This window comes from Talpa europaea, assembly GCF_964194135.1.
Source record: "Talpa europaea genome assembly, chromosome: 3".
Classification (NCBI taxonomy): Eukaryota; Metazoa; Chordata; class Mammalia; order Eulipotyphla; family Talpidae; genus Talpa; species Talpa europaea.
This window is the reverse complement of record NC_140069.1, coordinates 56256093-56279696: the sequence shown is the minus strand read 5'-3', so window position 1 is coordinate 56279696 and position 23604 is coordinate 56256093. Positions and strand designations below refer to the sequence as shown.

The following is a 23604-nucleotide window of genomic DNA, read 5'->3' as shown; positions in this document are numbered from 1 at the left end:
GCAGCTGCAGGCAGGGGAGCTATAGGCAGGTTGAGTAGGAGTGGGCATCCTTCCTGATTGGCTGGGGGTGCCTATTTGACTTTCTCTGGTTGTTTCAAGGTTGGAATGGGACCAAAATTAGGGAAGCTGTCAGTTATTAATCAAATCCTGGCCATTTGCAACCAACTGTCACAGAAGGTATTGTTAAGTTTCCTAGGTTGTTACTAGAGATAGCAATCAGGCTTCCTGGGTTGTTTATTGTAGAAAATGAATTGTTTTCCAGGGCAGGATGCTGCAGATTGTAGGTCAAGGTTCTGTTTTTACATATGGCCTGGTCATTGTCAGTTTGAATGCACAGTCTCTCATTATCTCCACTGAAGGTAAAGGAGAACATAAGGCATCTATGTTCTCACAAGTCTTGGAGAACTGAAATTCTGTTCTCCCTAGAGAGTAAGAGAAGGTAATTTCTTCCAGAAGAAAGGAGAAAAGATAGTCTACGTTGCCAGAAGAAACATCCTATCTGAGGGTTTCAAGCATTCAGAGGGCAAAGGAGACACATATTCCTCATAGCCTAGCCCCGATCAGCAGGGACTCTGGCCAACATCCCCAATTAGAAGGCAAGAGGGAAATAATGAGTCTTCCCTCCCAGCTCTGCCTACTGGGAATGGAGTGCTAAGCTGTCCTGAGGGAGCTACAGCTACAAGCAAAACTCCCAAAGAACAGAGTCTCAAGGGGCTGAAAGCCGAACACAGAGGCTTTCTGTATATATATATATATATAAAATAAATCACTTGATTATCAGATAAACAAATTATGATCTGTACGTGCATATGTCTATTTGAGACATCAGTGTGGGTGTGTATAAAATAAGAAATAGATCATGGCCTACTAAGTTACAAATTTTAGAACTGCCAACCCCCAGGTCCAGCTGGGATTATCTGAAATATCAAACACATTGCAGTGAATCCTCTGAAAGGGTCACAGAAAGAGTCAATTCTTAGGCATTTTTTCCCCACACTAACAATGAAAACTCACCAAGTTTGCTTTGAGAAAGAAAATGATCTTGTAGTTTGAGATGATTCAAATAATATCAAATATTTTATTCATTTTTTATGTTACTGCAATTGACATCATCTATAACCTTAGCACAGTGTCGACTCTTACTATGGGTTCACATTTAAATACACACCAAAACAACTGTGATGGCAGGGTTTGTTTTAGTCTTGAGCCCAACCAAAACCAGGCAGAACTTTTCACCTGTAAATCACATGATCACCAATTCCATTAGTTCTCTGGACTCATGTCATCATTTTTGTAAGTACCACTGGAACCCAAAAAGTTTAAAGTTTGATTTAGGAAAATACGTTAATGCTAGAAATAATAGGAAAATAATATTAATCTGGAGGAATTGCTCCCACTACTTCTTTATACTATACTTTTAAATAAAATGGCTAATCCTCTTAAAGTATAGCTTAATTCCAACTGTAAAGCTGAAAAGATGTTTTGCTTCTTTCTCAATAATCCATTTAATTTCAAAAGCAGTTTAGTGAAAACATTCAAATATTTAATCACACCACTAATGTATTGCTGGACAAGTCTTTTTGTCCAGGAGACATTATTCATACACATTGGATTTCCTAATTAATAAAAGTCATAGTCTGAAGGAAAATCACAGAGAAAGTATCACCCTAATCCGTCATTCTTATTCACCAAGTCACACTATTGGCAAATTACTTGGCACTCCTCCAATTGCAAAAAAAACTGTAATATGAGGAAAGGAAAATATATCTGTGATGCTATTTATTTTGATGAGATCAGATGCTCTGTAAAAAGAATGCGAAAGATTTTCCTTTATTCCCAGCAATGAATGCAGGAAAAATAAATACAAAGGGGATATTTTAAACTATAGCTTTCTGTTGCTATTGCTTGTTGTGATTTTAGTGTTACTGTAGTGGTTTCTATGCATGTTTGTTTACATATAAATTAGCCCTAAAATAATGTGGATCACAAAGGGGAGAGCAAAGGTATAGATTATGGTGGCTTTTCTCTCAGCTAGAAGAGATTTTTTCTATTTGTAACCTAAAAAAGACTTTAATCCATTTTTCTTTCAATTTCTATGTTAAATACCCCCGAGGGCACTTAGAGCTTTGAAATTTTTGATATGGGCAGAAACCTACTAAATTTCAATGAAAATAAACCTAAAAAGGGGTAAAAATTTACCCTTTTTTCATTGAGTTACGTAGCTTTTTAACATGTCCAGCCCACTCCAAGTCCCACACACAGTTTCCAAAATGCAAACTACATAACAAGGGAAAACAATGACAATTCAACAAGAGGGAAAAACAATAAAAAGAGGAAAAGGGAAAATGAAGACTTTTACTGACGCTGCCCCAGGAAACTTCAAGAAAATTGCATGCTGCATCTTACTGGAACATAGAATAACTAAAATGAAAATATGCTATATATAGTAGTTAATTGACACAGAAGGGCCAGAATCTGGGGTATGATTCTAAAAGAATTTGTGACCAAACAGAACAGCTACTTGATCTAGAAGCTTCCAGTTTAAGAAGTTAATGACTGGATGATGATCCATGATCCATAATATTCAGATATAATTTGAAAATGGAAGAAAATCTTAATTTGCAAGTGTGTATCAACTAAATGTTCTGGGCCCCAGGTATCCTCACACAGTAGGTCCTTATCAGTTATTGGTGAGAGGTCACCTAGAAATTACTTTTGTTTTACAAAGTCATAATCAAATCAACATTTCTGACAATAAATGAGGTTACCATAATAAAGCACAGTCCAAAGTTTTAAACACAAGATAACAACATACTCTGAGATTCCATGTTGTTTAGGGACCCCAGGATTAACTTCTAGTTCCTGCCTTTCTCCTTATATAAAGCAGTTTAAAGCAGGCAGGACTAGAATCAGAAGCACACAGAAAGAGTAATTTTGAAATAAAACTTGACTGGCAAAAAGGAGAAGGATATGAAACGTAAGGGCAAACATCAGTACTTTCAGGGGGTATGGATGAGGGTACAGACTTTGAGGACAGAGACCTCAGTTCAAATTCTAGTCCTGTTAGGTCTCCCTGGTGGCACAAGGGGTTACGTTTCAGCACTATCAAGCTATCATCAGCCACTGCAACACGAATTTGATCCCCAGCCAGGGAATTAACCCACATGGCAAAGTGGACCTCTCCTGTCTCGCCCCTGCTCCCCTCAGCAGTGTATTTCAGATCTGCTTGTTCCGCTCCCCACTCTGTCTCTGATGAATACTCCCACCTCCACACCTCTGGCCTACCCTCCAGTTCTTGTAAGCATAAAAAAAAAAATAAATCTTAAAAAAAATTCTAATCCTGTCACCATTAGATATGGGATGCTGGGCAATTTTTCTTAACTTCTCTAATCTTAACTGATATAAACATGGCACAATAGCACATATCTTGATGGGCTTTGTAAAGATTATAAGAATCATATACAAAAGTGTCAGCATATTGATTATAAATACGAGATATTTAATACATTGTACCTACTACATTATTTAAATAATGCAAATATTTCAAATTTAGTTTTCCAAGTTATTTTTTGGAAACCAGGATGTATTTCTCTATGAAAAGGCAACACATAAATCCTTCACCAACCCCCAGAAACTTGCTTATTTTTAACATGCTTGAGCTCATACATATAAATTCCCATTTTTAACAGGCTTATTGAAATATAACTCATATATCATAAAATTTACTTGATGAACTTTCATATTTTAGTTTTTAGTACAGTCATAGAGTTGTGCAATTATTTTTTTAAAGATTTATTTATTTGTTTATACAAGAACCGGGGTACAGGCCAGATTTGCGGGAAGGTGAGAGGATTCACCAGAGGCAGAGCAGGGAACAGAACAGGCAGAATGACTGAAATACACTGCTGAGAGTTGTACAATTATTAATACATCTAATTGTAGAATATTTTCATCACACCAAAAAGTAACCCTTTATTCATTAGCGATCACTCTCCCTTATCCCATCTCTTTAGTAGTTGACTATCACCAACCTATTTCCTGTCTCTTAAGGATCTGCCTCATCTGGACAGTTTATATAAGTGGACTAATGTAATATGTGCTCTTTTGTGACTAGCTTCTTTCAATTATCATGACATTTTTAATGTTCACCTATATACCATTTATCAGTACTTCATTTCTTTCTTTCAAAAGGGGCTATACCATTTACATTCTCACCAGCAATGTGTAAAGGTTCCAATTTCTCCACATACTTGTTAATGATTTTCTTTAATGTTATAGCAGTTTCATCTTTGTTGAATATTACCACATTGTGGTTTTGATTTGCCTTTCTCTAAGGATGAATGGCATTATTCATTCTTCCATGTGCTTCTTGGCCTCACATATCTTCTTTAAATAAATGTTTGTTTGAATCCTTTCTCATTTTTTAAAGTGAGTTGTTTTTATATGAGTTAACAGATGTCTTCATATATTCTTATACAAGTCCCTTGACAGATAACTTGCAAATTTTAGGTCATTTCTGAATTTTATTTTCACTCTACTGATCATGTCCTCTGCAGAGCAAAAGTTTAAGATATGATGAAAAGCAATTTATCAACTACATTTACATTTAGATCTATTTCTACTCTGAGTTCACTTTTATATATAGTATGAAGTAACTTCATTCTTTCTATGTGGATGTCCAGTTGTCTCAGCACTCTTTGTGAAGACAATTCTTTTCCTGTTTCATACTGTTGGCACTCTTGTTGGAAAAACAGCTGATCATAAATGTAAGGGTTTATTTCTAGACTCTCAGTTGTATTCTGCTGATCTCTAAGTCTACCTCTGTGGCAGTGTTACGCTTTCTTGATTACTGCTGCTTTGTGGTAAGTTTGAATTGGAAGGTGTGAGTCCTCCAACTTCGTCTTTTGCAAAATTGTTTTAATGATTCTGAATGTAGGATCAATTTCTATTAAAAAAAAAAAGCCATGGAATTTTGAAGCTTTAGATCAATTTGGTAAGAATTGTTATTTTACCAATATTAAATTTTCTGAAACATAAACATAGGTGTGTTTTTATTTATTTAGATGCTTTCATATATTTTTTTTAAGATTTTATTTATTTATGCATTCAAGAGCTGGGGTACAGGCCAGAGATGTGCGGGGGATGAGAGGAGTCACCAGAAACAGAGTGGGGAACAGAACAAGCAGACTGACTGAAATACACTGTTGAGGGGAGCAGCGGGTGAGACAGGAGAGGTCTGCCCCACCAGATGGGTTTCTCTCTGGCTGGCTGGGGACTGAACTCATGCTGCAGAGGTTGCGGACCGCTCCATGGTGCGGCGCCCAACCCCTTGCGCCACCAGGGAGGCCCAATTTAGATGCTTTTAAATTTCCTCTAATAAGGTTTTGTAATTTTCACTGTACAAGTCCTGTGCTGCTTTATTCCACATTCTGTTACAGGTTGCCAAGGGAGCAAAAACCTGCCACCCTGAAATATATTTTTATGGCACAAGAGTAATTTCATAGAAAGGGCTTTTTGAGAGAGACATTTACATATGTGTAAAGGCTCTGTAAGTGCCCCTACCTCACAGTTTTAGGAAGACTTAATCTTCTAATCTTTTTTCAATGGAGAAGGAAGAATTTAAATCAGCATAATAATCATTCTCAACCACTTTAAATTAAAACAATCTGTAATAGTTCAGTTTAATAGTAATCTAATTTCAGTAGTATATAGAAATTCTACTCCCACTTTGTGCTATTATCACACAAATTATACCTTTAAATATTATAAAGTAATTAACACATGTTTTCTACACATTATATAGTTGTTTTTAAATCAGACATAAGAAGAAAGAGTAATTAAAAAATACATACAGTCTCTTTCTACCTTTACCCATGTAGTTATTTTATCATTTGCTTTTTCTTCATGTGGGTTTGTGTTTCCACTTCATTTCATTTTAGCCTGAAGAACAGTCTTATAGAGCAAATGCTTATTTTTTAATATTCAGGGGATATCTTTCAATTATCAGGAGATATCTTAATTTCTCCTTTATTTTTATTTTTATTTATTTTTATGTTTTATTATAATTTTTTTTAAGATTTTATTTATTCATGCATACAAGAACCAGGGTACAGGCCAGATGCACTGGAGGGTGAGAGGATTCACCAGAGACAAAGTGGGGAGCAGAACAGGAAGACTGACTAAAGTACACTGCTGAGGGGAGCAGCAGACGAAGCAGGAGAGGTCTGCTACGCCATGTGGGAATCGCCCTAGCCGCCTGGGATCGAACCAACGTGCAGAGGCTGCGGACAGCTTCACAGCGCTGTATTCAACCACCTGCCCCACCAGTGGAAGCCCAATTTCTTCTTTATTTTTGGAGGAGAGTTTTGCTAGATCAAGAATTCTTGGTTCACAGTCTCTCTTTCAGTATTCAGAGTCATCTTACTGCTTTCTGGCCTTTATGGTTTCTAATAAGAAGTTGGCTATTAATCACACTGAGGACAGCTTTTCTGTGATGAGCCATGTTCCCTCCCCTGCTTCCAAGAGCCTCACCTTGTCTTTGTCTTTTTACACACTCACTATGATGTATCTAGTTACGTTTCTTGAGTTTATGCTACTTGTAGTCTACTGAGCTTCTTGACTTTGTAGTGTTTTTTATTTCATTTGGGAGGTTTTGGACATTATTTCTTCAATAAATAATCTTTCTGCCTCTCTCGTTCTTCTCTTCTTCTGAAGATTCCATTACGCATATGTTGGTACACTTATCGGTACACCACAGCTTGTTTTCTTCATTTTCTTTTCTTTGTGTTCCTCAAAGAGCATAATCTCAATCATCTTCAAGCTTGCTGATTCTCTCTTCTATCAGCATGAATCTATTGTTTAGCCTCTCCAGTAACTTTTTCACTCTGGAGAACTGTAACTCTCTCCAGTGACTTTTAATTTTTTAAATTTTTTTAAAGATTTATTTATTTATGCATACAAAATCTGGGGTACAGGCCAGAGATGAGAGGGGTGAGAGGATTCACCAGACATAGAGTGGGGAACAGAACAGGCAAACTGATTGAAATACACTGCTGAGAGGATCAGTGGGCGAGACAGGAGAGGTCTGCTGCATCATGTGAGTAGCTCCCTGGCCAGCAGGGGATAGAACTCGTGCTGCAGAGGCTGTGGATTGCTTCATAGTGTGGTGCTTAACCCCTTGCACCACCAGGGAAGCCCTCCAGTGACTTTTTAAATTAAGGTGGTGTATGTTCTGAATCCAGATTTTCCATCTAGCTCTTTTCTATAATTTCTATCCCTTTATTGAAAGTCTTTATTTGGCGAGATATTGAGATCATGATTTCCTTTTAATTATTTACACATAGTTCCCTTTAATTATGTGAACATATCTATAATACCTTATTTAAAGGTTGGTTTTTTTTTTTTTTTTTTTTGTAATTTCAGGTTCTGGGATCCTCAAAAGCAGTTTCTAATGACTGAATTTTATTCCTGCTATATATGTTATTTTCCTAGGTTTTTTTTTTTTTGTGTGTCATTTGAGTTTTGCTGAAAACTGAAAATTTTAGATAATAAAATGTGGCAACTCTAGAAATCAGATCCACGCCTTCCCCAACACCTTATTTTTGGCTGATCTTTGTTACTGCTATCTGTTTAGTGGCTTTCTTGGATTAATTCTATAAAGCACTGATTACTCCACTGTAGTGTCCGATGACTAGTTTAATGGTCAGTTTAATGGTCAGTCAATGAATAGTCAAAGACTTTCTTAACTGCTTTGAACCAGTAACTCTTTTTCCCTTTGTTGAGAGGTTCTGTGTGAGAGGAAATGGAAAGACTGATAAATCTATTTAGGGATCATATGTTTAGTAGAAAATTTGATGGCATTTGAACCAGAGTGAGAAAGAGTTTATAGAAAATGAATGACATGAAAGGGAGAGCTAAAATCAAAGAACAATTTTGGAGCCAAGTGTACATCCACAATCAGCAAGGGCTCTGAATACTGTAAGTAGCCTTTCTAATACCCACTGGATCTCTTCCTCCTTCCTAACAAAACCTTGTTTAATTCAGGTGTCCACTGGGTTTAAAAATATCTGATCTTTTCATGGCTCCAAGGGTTGATCTGTGAACATAAGGAAAATCTTATATCTTTATGTCAGTAGGCATCAGACCCAACCAGAATGGCCTGCTAGGAGATTTCTAGAAGGTTATTGAGGGCTGATATGGAGGCTCAACAAAATTGTGAGGCCCTACCCTCCACTCTAGTGAGGACTGCTGGCAGTCATCTTGTGCAGTAAGCTAGCACAAGGGCAAAGTTGGCCATGAGGGAAGTATAGAGACAAGAAAATCTTCCCCCTGATTAACTTCCTTTGAAATCTACCCTGCTGCACCTCCCCCTGCAGTGACCTTTAGGGCTAAGCGTCCCTAGGTCTGGCTGGGCAACCAGAGCGCAGGGGGAGAACAGCAAAACTCTACCTGCTGCACCTCCCCCCGCAGTGATCTTTAGGAATGGCTTTCGCCAAGGTCCCTAGATCTGGCTGGGCAACCAGAGCGTGGGGGGGGGGGGGGGAACAGCCTGAAGCAGAGGAAGTTCAGTGGAAGTTCCCTGAAAAGGCAGAAGCTTATCAAAAGACAACGACCACCAAGAACCACTACAAGAATGCTAAAAATCTTATCCCTTCTTTCTAGAACTACAAACTTTAATCCCTTATTTGTCTTTCTAAACTTCCTTCTTTCTTTTATAATGGTCATTGCTTGTTATGTAGATCACCTCCCTGATGGTGATAGACTGAGCCCATGAGCAAGCTAATTTCTTTGATATTCATTCCTGTGCTTTTGGAAAACATATATATACTGGTCACAAACTCAAAGAAAATTACACTCAGATTTTCACTCTTGAAGTGTGTCTGTTTGTCATTTCTTTCGCCGAAGCCCTGACCACCCTGCACCCTTCTCTCAACCCTGAGGTGGCCTCAAAGTCTACTGCTGTGCTGGTCAGCAGCACTACCCCACTGCTTCTTTCACAGGAGTCAATCAAATTCATTGTTGTTTAAGCCAGGTTCAAGTTGCATTTGTGATACTTGAAGTTGAAAGCATATATATGTCCTAAAAGATACAGTAGGGAAATACACTCAAAAACAGAACAAGAAAAAGGATTAGATTAGATTAGAGGAGACTCAGAAGAGCTCAGTGTGATACAATCCAAGACAGGGAGGAATTTTACAAAGGAAATAATCACTGGTAATGCTAAATGTAGTAGACTTATTAAGGAAGATGTTTCTTTTGTACTATTTCTGCTTTCAACATATAACCTCTTTAAATCAATCTGCATTCATTGTCACTAAACCAAGGGATTCAGTCTATAAAATACTCAATGGTTAACTGATGGCAACTACTTTACAATTGGATTATGATGATTACAGAGTATGCTTTTACAATGAAATACAGAATAAATGTGGTCAACTATATTGGAACTTTTATTTGGCCCAGGTAAACCAAATTTATCAGTGATGTCTACATTTTATTTAAGATAGTCTTTAACAAAAGCATTATGAAAAATTTAAAACATAAAACTAAAGTAGAAATCCTTCATATGCCTATCACAGATTCTAAAATTATCTTGTTTTCCCCTTCTCACTTCTACCAGAAGAGTGAATGGAGCTATAATGCCTGGCCATGATAACAGCCCACTAGTTCTACACCTATATAAATTTACCTTACCTGAATGGAAGTGGATCAAGGGAGAGGTATTTGCTAGACTATTGCTACCTGCAATTTACACCAGAACAGTACACATAGTCAAATCTAATACCCTTTCCAAACGTGGAAAAGTTTGGGTATAAATGAAAAGAAGGAAGATAGTAGTTTAGGGTAAGGGAATAAATAAATAGGATATACAATGAGGGAAGACTAATATTACATCAATATATCAACATAGGCTTAAGCAAAAGATGATATCATCTCTTAGTTCAATTATATCATTTTAGATGCCTGAAACGGTGAAAGCATATACTTCTGCTTTTAGAACTAATTTGACACAATCTAATGAAGATCGGTATACATCACTGGCTGGCCTTACTCTGAGAGTCATTAATAACTCAATGAGACTTGAGTAATAAGCCTATATTATTAACTGTTATGATTCTTTTGTTATAAGGGATCTTGGCTAAAAACCAGGGAGATAACCTGTGGTACAATAAAAACTATATTTGGTGTTTGTCCCTGTCCCAGGCACAGAGCTCCTAAAATCCTTGGATTTTGTGGGTCATAGAAGTTGTTTTTTATTATTAATTGAGAATCCCTCCCTTTTGAGTACACTTGGGTATGTGCTAATTAGATAACTTACTCTGGGGTCCCAAGATAACCTCAGAATGAGACAGGTTACCAGGAAGACCAGTGATTAGAGATTGGAACTCTCAGCTCCATCTACTGACTACTGAGAAGGGGAGGTGGTGCTGCATTCTAAGCCCTATAACAAACTCTTTAACAAGGTTTTATGAGTTTCTGGGTTGGTCAATGGTTTACAGGCCAGGAAGAGGCTTAACCCAGTTCCATAAGGACAGAGTTCCTATGTTCAGGAACCTTCCAGGTCTCATTCCATGTAACTCTGCACCTGCCTGTTCATCTATGCCCTTTATAACATACCCTTTAATGGACTGGCACATGTAAGTTAATTCTTCTGAGTTCTTGAAGGTGAAATAATCGAAACAAATAATCAAAGCCAGGGAGAAGATCACAGCATCATTTGATTTCTATTCAGTTGATCCAAGAGGCACAGAAGGAAACCTGAACTTGGGATTGGCACTGACATGGGGGCATACTTGTGGGTCTGAGTCCCCAACCTGTGTATGGGAGGAGGGTGTATCTATCAATATAATGTCACCAGGGAGGTAGTGTCTAAACTGAGTTACATTTGTAGAACATGTAGTCAGTGTCCACTGAAAATTGGAGAATTGCTTGATGGTGTAGAAAACATACCTCAAAAAAGTAAAGTCAGTTGCTTGAAAATCAGAATATATTTTTTTTATAAACAAGGTATATATGGCAGATTCTCATACCACTGGAGCCTATTTAACCCTAACCCTATTTAAAATAGATGCTATAGTTTGTATTTTGAGTAAAACACAGTATCATTGAAACTATGAGTTAATCTTGCATTTTAATTGAATGTGTCTATGGAAGAGCTTACCAAAGCAATAGCAAACTTCTGACCAGTATCACCCAAATGACATAGTAAACATTTGCACAGTTTGGATTTAATCTACAAATACAAAAGTCTCCGTTTTTCATTTCTTTTTTAGTCACTTACTTCTCTATCCTAGGTATCTGTCACAGCATTTTCGAAAAATATTTTTATCACATTTTATCACAGACAGGATCAGTGGTTCTCAAAGTATGTATCAGGTATACCTGGAAGCTCATTAGACACATTAAAGAGAATTATAACACAGACAGGATCAGTGGTTCTCAAAGTATGTATCAGGTATACCTGGAAGCTCATTAGACACATTAAAGAGAATTATAACAATATAAAGCAACTCCAACTTTCTCACTTCATTTTTTGTTCTGAATATGTAATTACTTTTTAAAATTACTTAATATTAACATATGTAATGGAATTATCCCTTTTTTTTTAAAGAATTTACAAATAAATATTAACTTTTCCTTCAGTTATACAACTAATAATCCCATTGATAAATATACCCACTCTCCTCACCAAAACTCCTTGGGGTGCTTGGTAATGTTTAAGAGGTTCTAAAGGGAAATTCTATGTTTTTATTAATTAATTTTTTATTCACTGTTCATTTTTGTACAATATTTGATTTCTCTCCTCATGTGTAGTCCCTATAATTCTCCCACCACCATAGCACCTGTGACCATCACCATAGTAATCTTTTGTGCTCTTTCCTCCCCTGTTTTGTCCCCTCTCCCTCCTCCTCACCTGGCCTCAGATCTATGGTTTGCCTACAAGTTTTGTCTTTTTCCTGACATTTTGTTCAGTTCCCCAATAGCCCCCCAGTAAGTGAGACCATCTGATATTTATCTTTTCTTTTTTTAAAAAAAGATTTGTTTATTAATTAATTTATTTATGCATAGAAGAAGTGGGGTGCAGGTCAGAGGTACAGGGGATGGGGTGAGAGGATTCAACAGAGACAGAGGGGGGTGCAGAACAGGTGGATCTACTGAAATACATTGTTAAGGGGAGCAGCGGAAAAGACAGGAGAGGTCTGCTGTGTCCTATGTGGGTTGGCTCCCTTGCTGGGGATCAAACTCAGGCCTTAGTGGTGATAGGGCTGAGACTTAACCCCTAAACCACCAGGGAGGCCCAATTTTTCTTTTTCCTTCTGACCTATTTTGCTTAGTATAATCCCTTCCAGCTCTGTCCATGTTGTCACAAAAGGCCTGAGTTTTGGGCCTCCCCAGCGGCGCAGCAGTTAAGCGCTGGGTTGCGAAGTGCCTACAGCCTCTGCAGCACCAGTTTGATCCCCGGCCACCAGGTGAGGGTCCCACATGGCGCGCAGACCTCTCCTGCCGCCCGCTGCTCCTGTCAGCAGTGTACTTCAGTCCTTCTGCCTGCTCTGCTACCCGCTCTGGCTCTGGTGAATTCTCTCACCCTTCCGCACTTCTGACTGTACCCAGTGCTTCTATAAATAAATAAATAAATCTAAAAAAAAATCATTAAAAAAAATAAAAAGGCCTGAGTTTTATCTCTTTTGATCTCTGAGTAATATTCTAAAAGGAAATTCTTAAAGAGACCTAAAGTCAAAATATTTGAAACTGTTCTACAAGACAAATTCCTTTCTTCACCATTAAAATGAAACTTTGGGTTAATGGGATGAAAAAGATTCTTTTTGCAATAATTTTTGTAAATGTCACTGGAAATAAAATCTGTCTCTTCTTTGATATTCTTGTCCAAGAGATGCATTCTCTGATTTTAAGTAGGAAATAGACAAGATGTAGGTGAGGATAAAGCCTAAGTTAACACTCACCTTCACTAATTCTGTGTAGCCTGTTTCCTTTGGGGTCCACCATGGCTGGGCTTTCAGTCCCTGCACATTGTAGAGTGAGCGCTGCCAAACAGATGCAAAATGTCCCCTCTTGTGTCCAAGCTCATACCACTTATATGCCTAAAAGAACAGAGAAATTGAACTGTAAACAAAGTATTTTTATTTATTTAAAATTAATGTCACCAAAAGGAAGGTATTTTTTGTGACATTTAACTAAAGAGCTTGCTAGTCAAGTGTCAAAGGATGTTACATGGGTAAAAATATTTGACTGGGTTTCTAATTGTATTATTATAAATAAATGTGTGCATTTATTTTGACTGTTAGGTTGTAGGCTCTGTGAATACAGGATTCATGCTTCACTCACTTTGGTCCCCTGGAGTGTCTAGCACAGAACTAGACTTATTTGTTCAGTGGGCAAATAATTTAAGATACCAAAGTAGTATTTATATTTTAGCTTGCATTTCTTATGTTCCATTTCTGTTTCCTTTAAAAGGAAAGGGATATGATTTCATTATTATCTTCAACGATATTTACACACTGAATGGAATTCTAAAATGGAGAGTAGCTATTTTTCACAAGGAGATTTCCATATCCTGTGCATTTAAGGAGGGAGGCGACCCCAAAGTATTAGGATGCAAATCCTCCACTGAATTAAGTAGACAGAAAGGAAATAGTAGTCTGAGTTGGTAATAAATACAGTGATGAAGCATATTATACTTCTTGAAGGGAATTTATGTTCCTTTTTGTTTTCTTTTTCTGCCATAAGGGATAACATTTGTGACTTTAGGCTAGTTGTAATATGATACAACTTACCTCCAAGAAGACTAGTCATTTTGGGGACAGCTGGCTAGAGTATGCTATTCCATATGTCCCCTTCAAATGATGCCCTGACCATATGCTGTCCTTGTGGCCCTCCCCACATGCTTCCTGCACCAGGAATGCGCCATTGACTTTGGAAAGGAAGATGCATCTAGTGGTGTACGTAATGGAACCCTCTCCATGATTAGAAGCCTCATCTAAGCTTGTTTTTGAATGATCTCAAATACACATTCTGATCAATAAATAACAGCATTTAGTATTAAGCTGATTATGAAGATACTGAAGAATATCTTCAGGTATACTTCAGATGTAAAGTATATTATTAAGCTTTAAAAGTCTTTTAAAACTCATGTCATCATTTGTTCATTGGAAAGATCAAGTGTTAAAGTATAAAATAAAAATATTTCATATTTTTGTCAATGTTTTAGTTTACAACTTGCTTTACATGTACAATCTCAATTGATATTTCCATAAACCCGTAATATCTGCATTTAACAAATGTTGAAACTGGGATTTAAAAAGGATAAATATCTGGAATTATTTTGCAAGACTACTGGCAACTCCATTCCATTTTTCTTCCATCTTTGTATTATTAAAAAAATAATAAAGTCTCAAAAGTATTCTTATATAATTATCTTTGTTATTAATGTCCCAATTAAGAACTTAGATGCCAATCACTCTTATATGCTGTCCTTGAAATACATGTAAGTTGTAACAGTGAGGCAGTTTCTTCAAAAACCAGAAACTTAAAATGTTTAATTGTCTGATTTTTAAAAAATAACATTTTACCTTTGAAATTAATTTGGCTAGTTTACTTACTTTTGTCCAATTAAAGATTGTATTTCCTATACCATTCAGTGTTAAAGTAGACAACAATGTTAATTACAACAGATGTTGTTTTGAAACTCTTACAGTCCATTAATTTTTTAATTATCAACAATTCATTTTAAGGACTAGATATATTGCTAGAAGAGATAAAAATTATTAAAGAATACAAAAACAACAAAACTTATAGCCCTAATTCATGAGTTAGTAGTCTTAGATTTTAGTCCTAGCCTTAACACTACCATGTTGGATACCTGGACAAGTCACTTTACTTACAATGATATGTTTAAACTATTTATAGGGTCTTTTCTGACACTCAAACTTACACTATTACATCATATACGGGCTTTAATTTTGTAGCTCTCTGACAAAGCTCTCTGAGAAAGCTCTCTGTAGCTTTCTTTTAGAAAAATAAAACTTCACAATAATATATCAGGAATTCAAAAAACCTCATCTTCAATGATACAGGGCAACCAGTACATTTAGTACAATTTCTGTGTTGATTTTCACATTTAAACCATCTTACAATAAAAGTCAATGATCAAGTTAGAATCCTGTGAAAATTTTCTTTTCACTGTTTCCCTTTATATTTCCAATCAGAAACATTAAAAGAGGAGAGCTTCTAAAATGTGTTTTATAGCAATATCTGCTATATTTCAGATTATTGTCAGGTATAAACTACACACACACACACACACACACACACTTGCTCACTACATAGAAATGACATGTCTAAAAATCACAACTCAGATGTAAAGTATATTAAGCTTTAAAAGTCTTTTAAAAATCATGTTATCATTTTGTTCATTAGAAAGATCAAGTGTTCAAGTATGAAGTGCCAGGCCACATATTTGGAATAGCCTGTTACACTGGTCTTAGCTGCAGTCTGTTCTGCTCAGAGCTTGCTGCAAAGACAGGCACAATAATCACTGCAAATAAGAAGTAGAGGCTGCAACAGCATGCGGAGAAATGTGAGTGCATCACTCAGAAGTAGGACTTCATTTTTATGTTGCACTGTCAGGAGTTTGAGCATAGAAGGACCCAGAAGAAAGCAAGCAAGAAACAGGCAGCTTCTGCAGCCATCACTGAGGTGGAAGGTAACAGAAGCTGGGGTTACAACCCTGACTGAGCAGGAGGGAAGAAGAGATGCAAGCCAAAGACCCAAGGAAGCAACTTTCCAGTACGTGGCCCTGAACTGACCTAGGTCAGGAGGCCGCTGGAAGGAGAAGAGGGAGGAGCTAACACTGACTCAAATCTTGATCCTGGGAAGTGGCTAATTATCATCAGATGAGAGAAGGAACCCAGGAAGAATAAAGGGTTAGAGAAAAACAAGTGAATTGTCTCTGACACCACGTGGGGACACGAGCAGGCAGCAGACATAGGAATCTGGACTTTGAGAGACTGGGAAATACTTCGAACAGCTAAGGCTCAATTGTTAGAAGACTATCATGGTTTGTCTTCCTCTTTCTGTCCATACAAAAACAAACCCATTTTAAAGAAAAATATCCTCCTAAGTGATTTTATTTTTTTGCCTCTGCAGCACAGAAACAGGGTTTATTTCTCTTTCAGGACCTGGAATAGAGTTCCATGTACAAGAAAATGAAGGATGGTTGCATCCCCACAGAGAAACTCAGCATGACAGTCAATTCAGTTTCAACACCTAATAGCAAGAATATATTAACACGGGGCTTCTACAGACATGGCTTGTTCTCCTGAAAGGCTAAATCTTTGTGAACTTTTTAAATTCAAGAACTGTGCCATTGTTTGCATATTAATGATAACTAAGCTGATAGAACAGTCCCATAGGTTTAAATCTCAAGTCCTTAACAAGTGTTTAGTGAAATCCTTGTCCTTGAAGTTAGGGCTTTTTTCATCTAAGATGTGAGAATAAATCACAGACTTCTTTTATCTATTTTTGCCCTGGACCCTGAAGTGTTCAAAGGTAAATTAATTAGTGACAATTACATTCATAGCAATCAGACATGAACATTTATCCAGTGTTAGATACTGTAGAAAAACCTTTCTTATCCCTCTGATTCAAAGGAGGTACCAAGCATTTACATCTAAAACAATGAAGGGACACAGATATGATTACTAATCAGCAATTTCTTCTCCTTTCTTGTTACATCTTAACATCTCAATCTATTTCAATTGACTGGTAGGTTAAAAGAGGAAAGGTACAGATACGTGGAAACATACAAAGAAAATGTTGTCAATCACCCAAATCTCTATTATCCCAAATTGATGTATGTCTCTAGCTGGCAATTACCCCATCACAAAACCACCTTGCTTCTCTGATACTCCATGTCTTTAATAATTTTAGAAACCTGAAGCTGTGTTATCCCTAGACGTCACCTTATTACATAGAGGGAATGCAATGGTTACAAAGATTCAAGTCACAGCCACCCTCTCATCCCTGGACGATATGGGAGCTTAGTCCAGAGTCCTATGATGTTGTAGAATGTGAAAGGTAAAATTTGCTGTCCAGCAATTTCCTGCAAACCATGATGGATTGTGAGAGTTTGGGAATTTACAGTATATGATGTCATGATTAATGATCTAATGGTCACATTTAAAGAAGATGGCATTATAGACAGAAAAATGTAATCATCATAAAGAAAACAATTTATTTTAGTTACATTTTCTGTGTCAGCTGCTGTCATTACTATTGCAACAAGTATTCATCTTAAACTTGATATTAAATATTTCAGAAGGTACTTTACATAGCAACCATTGGGTTCAGTGTGTTTAGGGAACAGTTGGATAAAGACTTCATTCTAAAAATAATCACTTTTCAAAATTCCAAAATAAAAAATCTAGGCAAACCATTAAAATATTTCCAAAACATTGCCACAATTTGAGAGAACTCTCTTCATTTCATAGTTTAAAACTATTTTTAATATACACAGAGATATACACACATACATGCTGAGATGCACATTAAGTTATTGGCTACACTTATGATTACTCAGCTACTTTCTTGAAAGAAATTATAAAATTCAAATTCCAGAAATTATTTATAGGATTAAACAGAAGTTGTTGAAATGTTTCAAAACACAATTTATTTATTTTATTATTTTTTTAAAGATTTATTTATTTATTTATACATACAAGCACTGGGTACAGTCAGAAGCGCGGGAGGGTGAGAGAATTCACCAGAGCCAGAGCGGGGAGCGGAGCAGGCAGAAGGACCGAAGTACACTGCGGGCAGCAGGAGAGGTCTGCGCACCATGTGGGACCCTCCTCCTGTGGCTGGGGAGCAGCCGGGGATCGAACCGGCGCTGTGGCGCTGCAGAGGCTGAGGGCAGCTTCGCAACCCAGCACTCAACCGCTGCGCCACCAGGGAGGCCCTCAAAACACAATTTAAATAGCTAAATGGTCTTAATAGCCACCTTCAAAATCTTATGCCCCCCCAAATTTTTTCAATTGTAACCTCCTGGAAATAATTCTCTCCCTGTCCCGCACACACTCTATCCTTTGTGAGAAAGGACAAGTTCACAAACCCATTACCTCTTTGTTCCCAACTCTTTGCATGGCATCCCCCAGGTGGAAATAAAATCTCCCATCATCAGTGCCAGGATCTCCAGATTCTATTCCTTCCTATGGAAAGAAGAGCGTTAGTATTTATGAAAGAATTAAGTGCTGGATTTCATTCAATGATGTAATGTTTATATATATCATAGAAAAATCTGAGGACCAGAAATAATTCATCTCAGTATTAAAGTTTGGCAATTAGGTTACTGGTCAATATTTACAATGCAAAACCAAAAGGTAATAAAGTTAAATTTAACAATGCATTTATCATTAATTAACAAAATAAGAGCCCATAAAATTAGTGTGATGCTTTGTAAATTGTCTCTGTGGGAACGATTCATATTTCAATATCCCATAGAATTTCTTTGGCTGGGTATCAATTACATTTATTTTGCTCTCCAAATCTGCCCATATGTCATCTAGGAGGTTTATTCTTGAATCAAAATGTTTAGTTGCTTATAAGATGTTTGACATGATAAAGACCCAACTGCAAGTAACACTTTTTTCTACTCAAAACAAATAAATCCTCACCTTTTCATGATATCTTTATAAAACCTAGTAGGTTTAAAGCCGTGGAACCTTGGAAAATGTAACTGTTATTAAACAAATCCTATTTTGTACCTCGATCTCCCACATAACAACTAAAATAGAACTAAATAGTTCCCACATAGAACTAAAATATTTAAATGTTAAGGAATTGTTTCTAAAGAAATCTGTATCTTTAAGGCCTTTTAACAAGAAGTCCATTATCTTTCATTGAGAAGAAATTCTATTTGCCCACTTTTGGAAAGTAGCAGCAAGGAACAAGAGAAGCAGGAACATTCAAGAAAGTAGGAGAGATTTATCAGGGCTCGTGACTAACAGTCAAATGTTCTTTTTTTTTTTTTAAAGATTTATTTTTATTTATTTATACAAGCACTGGGTACAGTCAGAAGCGCGGGACGGTGAGAGAATTCACCAGAGCCAGAGCGGGAAGCAGAGCAGGCAGACTGAAGTACACTGCTGAGGGGAGCGGCAGGCAGCAGGAGAGGTCTGCGCGCCATGTGGGACCCTCCGGGGATTGAACCAGCGCTGCAGAGGCTGCGGGCAGCTTCGCAACCCAGCGCTCAACCGCTGCGCCTCCGGGGAGGCCCAACAGTCAAATGTTCTTGCTGGTAACTAAACAGGCCTCTGTTTTCCCATCTGAAGGGAGAAAGAGTACTATTAGGTCCTTCTTAAGTCCTTATTATGTTGAAGGAAATGTAAGGGGAACACTTTAGGTCAGAGTAACCCACATTCCCACAAGGTCTGGCAGGACATATACAGGGTTGCAGAGACCCAGCAACACTAAGTCTAAGGGATCACGCCCACCTCAAGTGGACACCATGGCTCAGCGCCTTGTTCTGGGATGTGGGTCAGATGTGATCTTTCAAGAAAAACCAGAAATTTGCATGATTATTTAAAATGTTGAGATTCTCTACTAATGCAAACAACTAAAATTGTCTTTAACAGAACTATGGTGCCCAAATGAAAGATGTAAGCTATTTGCAATAAACAGGTTGCTACTTGAACCTGTGGTTCAAGTGGTTTAAGAACTGGATAAGAAAGTGATCACAAAGTGTAATACATTGCAACTTTATTTATTTATTTTTTTTGTGGGACCCTCGCCGGTGGCTGGGGATCGATCTGGCGCTGCAGAGGCTGCGGGCAGCCTCGCAACCCAGCCCTCAACTGCTGCACCACCAGGGGAGGCCCCTACACAGCAACTTTAAACAAATTCACAGGTATTTAATCAGCTATCTGTCCAATATGGTGGCTGCAAGCTACATGTTACTATTTAAATTCAAATTAATTAAAATTAAAATTAAAGATTCAGTTCCTCAGTCATACTAGCTCCACATCAGGGGCTCAATGGCCACATTGGCTGCATATTGGAAAGTACAAATAAAGAACATTTCCACTGTGTAGAAATTTCTGTTGCATAGCCATAGCACTGAACAAATGTGATTTCAGGGAAGTGACAAGGATTTGACTAGATATGAGGGAAAAAAAAAAGATGGCACATCTTAATCTGAATTTTTTGAGATATCTGGCTTTTCAAGGTTTGACGTACTTAGTATACATTTGTTATCTTAACTTTGTAGGCTGGCTAGTCCTGGTGTGAAGTAGACTCAGTATATAATTAAATTGTAAAAGGAACATTTAATGTGTTGTCATATCTTAAAATAGTCTATCAGTATTCTTTGTCCACCTGTGTTATTAAATAAAAACTAATAACACCTGAAGTTTTAGGAATTCCTTCATAGTCTTTTTTCCAATAGTCTGCTCGAATGGTTGGTATTTCTACACCTGAGACTCAATTATGGGGAAGGCCACACTGCCTGTGAATGTCATGGTCAAAGGGTACACATTTAGATGATGAAAAGACTCAGCAGGACATGCCAATCAATCACAATGCATAACCAAGGGTATCCCGAATGACTCAGAGGACCCTAACTATGAAAAAAGAGAAAGGGCAGGGACAGTTACCTTTAAATAGGGAATGCTCTCGGCAATCTTGTTCTGTGCCTTCAGGATAAAGCCGTAATGCACTTTAGCAAAGCCATCATTAGGTGTCACATTTAGAACCTAAACCCAAAGAGAACAAAAGCTATTGTGATTGACTACAAAATCTACAAATGACTGTCAAAACAAATTTTAATTAGCTTTGCTGTACTTGGATTGAATGATGATGGTGCAACAGGGTGGTCCCCAGGAAAGGGGGAGGTTCCCTGCCCCACCCAAGGGAGGGTGGAGCTGAGCAGGAAGAGAAGAAGCTGCAGAAGAGACTGAGGAAGGAAGCAGGATGGAGCCAGGAGACCTGGAGGAGGCGCATGGAGCCTAGAGACACGTAAAGAAACTGTGCTTGTCTTTTTTTTTTTTTTTCATTCTTCTTTTTTTATTTACGTTATTCTTTTTTTTTTGTTTTTTTCTCTTTTTTCTTTTTTTTTCTTTTTTTTTGTTTTTTTTTTACTCTTTTGTTTTCTTCATATTTTTTTTTCGCTTTTTTTTATTTCCTTTTACATTTTTTTTCTCTTTTTTTTTTTCCTCTTTTTTTTTTTTTTTTTTTTTTTTGGGGAGAGGGGCAGCCCAAACCCCGCAAACCTGCCTATTCTAAATGGGTTCTGCCATCCGCCGCATCAACACAAAACACATGAGACTTTAATGGAAAGAAACTTTAATAAAACTAGAAAACAATACAAGTAAGGCAAAGAGTCTAGTTTCTAAATAAAGCACCCAAAATTACCCGTCCCCTCGTGGGTAAAACTCCATCCATATGGGATCGGCCCAAAACAAGGCCCCAAAGCCTGCTACAAGTCTAAAGCATCTTCCAGTGGGGACCCACAGAAAAGGGTCACAAACAACCGGACAAGCCCGAAAAGAAAAGAGCAAAATCAACATTAAGATAAAAGCTGCCATTGTCACCTCCCCACGGGTCTCACCCACATCTGTGTCACCCAGTCCACGACCAAAAGACAAGCACAGTTTCTTTACGTGTCTCTAGGCTCCATGCGCCTCCTCCAGGTCTCCTGGCTCCATCCTGCTTCCTTCCTCAGTCTCTTCTGCAGCTTCTTCTCTTCCTGCTCAGCTCCACCCTCCCTTGGGTGGGGCAGGGAACCTCCCCCTTTCCTGGGGACCACCCTGTTGCAATGCTTGTCCGGTTGTTTGTGACCCTTTTCTGTGGGTCCCCACTGGAAGATGCTTTAGACTTGTAGCAGGCTTTGGGGCCTTGTTCTGGGCCGATCCCATATGGATGGAGTTTTACCCCGAGGGGACGGGTAACTTTGGGTGCTTCATTTAGAAACTAGACTCTTTGCCTTACTTGTATTGTTTCCTAGTTTTATTAAAGTTCCTTCCCATTAAAGTCTCATGTGTTTTGTGTTGATGCGGCGGATGGCAGAACCCATTTAGAATAGGCAGGTTTGCGGGGTTTGGGCTGCCCCTCTCCCTGTCCTATAACAATGGTACAGTTTAAATCACTATAGTGTTTTATCTCATTGAAATATACTAGGCTTAAGTGACCCCTTCAACCCTTGACTCAAAGTGTTTTCATATCTACACTCTAATTCTTTTTTTTTTTTTACTACTTTTTAAAAAAAGATTTATTTATTTATTTATACAAGCACTGGGTACAGTCAGAAGCACAGGAGGGTGACAGAATTCACCAGAGCCAGAGCAGGTAGCAGAGCAGGCAGAAGGACCGAAGTACACTGCTGAGGGAGAGCAGCGGGCAGCAGGAGAGGTGGGACCCTCCTCCTGTGGCTGGGGAGCAGCCAGGGATCGAACCGGCGCTGCAGTGGCTGTGGGAAGCTTCGCAACCCAGCGCTCAACCTCTGCGCCACCGGGGAGGCCCTACACTCTAATTCTCTAATTCTTCAGGAATAAAGCAGTGAATGAAAAGGCAATGACCATTAAAACACCATTTTAACAATGCAATCAACAAAGCATCTGACAAATTAATAGAACTTCAATACATTTTTAGTAATCAGGGAAAAGGAGCTTTAAATATGCTATACTTTATGTCAACTGTGAATGTTACACATTATATATTTATCTTTTATAAATTATATAAGAGAAAATTTAGATTTGCATTTGTAATATATCACAATCCATTCATTCAACACAAATTTTTTGAGTGCCCAGACTGCTTTAAGGACTAAGAATAAAATGGTGAGTAAATCCAGTATTCTGTGATAAAACTTGGTAAATAGTTAAAATAAATCAAATCATTGTTTATTATCACATGCATTTATTATGACTATAGATACATTATGCAAATTTCCTGTAATTAAATATTAGCAGTGAGAAATCAAAACAAGATTCAACTTGTGAAACTGCTTAGAAAAACTAATTTACAAAACAAAAGAGAACAATGAAAGGGCTTTGAGTACAGGTAGGACTAAGGTGAACAAGCTGTAGCTTATCTTCATCCCTGATGTGAGAAAAAAAGGGGAATCACAGCCACTGTGGGTTCCTTATGATTCCTAGAGCAAGTTAGGGATAATTAGGCAGCCTCAAGGACAGTGCAGGGACTTCAGGAGAGTTAAGGAAGCCTCCAGAGATAAAGGCAACAAATTCCAAAGGGGACTAATCTTGTTGACCCCAGGGTCAACAAGACATTCCAAATAGAGGGCAATGAAGAAAAAAAGATAAGGGCTGGGACACAGAGACTTAGTTCTGGGCACAGAGGCATTTAGACAGCGAGTGAGACCACTGAGAACTAACCAATCACAAAGAGACTGGTGGAGCTTTAAAATAATTAGGGAAAGAAGGCACAACTCCACTTTGGCTTCCTTGCCCCTCCCTGGCCTGGTTCCATGGCCTGGGAGTCCCACTTTATTTCTGTTCCTTTTATCCTCACTAAATTTTTTCTTTCTCTAAACAAACCTGCCTCTTCTCGCTTGCTTGCCTGAGCATCTGCGAAGTT

General features: G+C 37.8%; 1 protein-coding gene across 4 annotated transcripts in view; it reads right to left on the bottom strand.

The window, feature by feature from the left end:
• Positions 1 to 23604, bottom strand: part of ASPH (aspartate beta-hydroxylase) — a gene marked incomplete at its 3' end in the record, with an annotated part of 195793 nt that overhangs the window by 31242 nt on the left and 140947 nt on the right. For all 4 annotated transcript variants that reach the window (XM_084230766.1, XM_084230767.1, XM_084230768.1 and 1 more), the window contains 3 exons: positions 20667 to 20765; positions 18135 to 18224; positions 12963 to 13100 (listed from right to left, as the gene is read on the bottom strand). In XM_084230766.1, coding sequence (XP_084086892.1) covers positions 12963 to 13100; positions 18135 to 18224; positions 20667 to 20765 — 327 coding nt within the window. The remainder of the gene's footprint in view (positions 1 to 12962; positions 13101 to 18134; positions 18225 to 20666; positions 20766 to 23604) is intronic.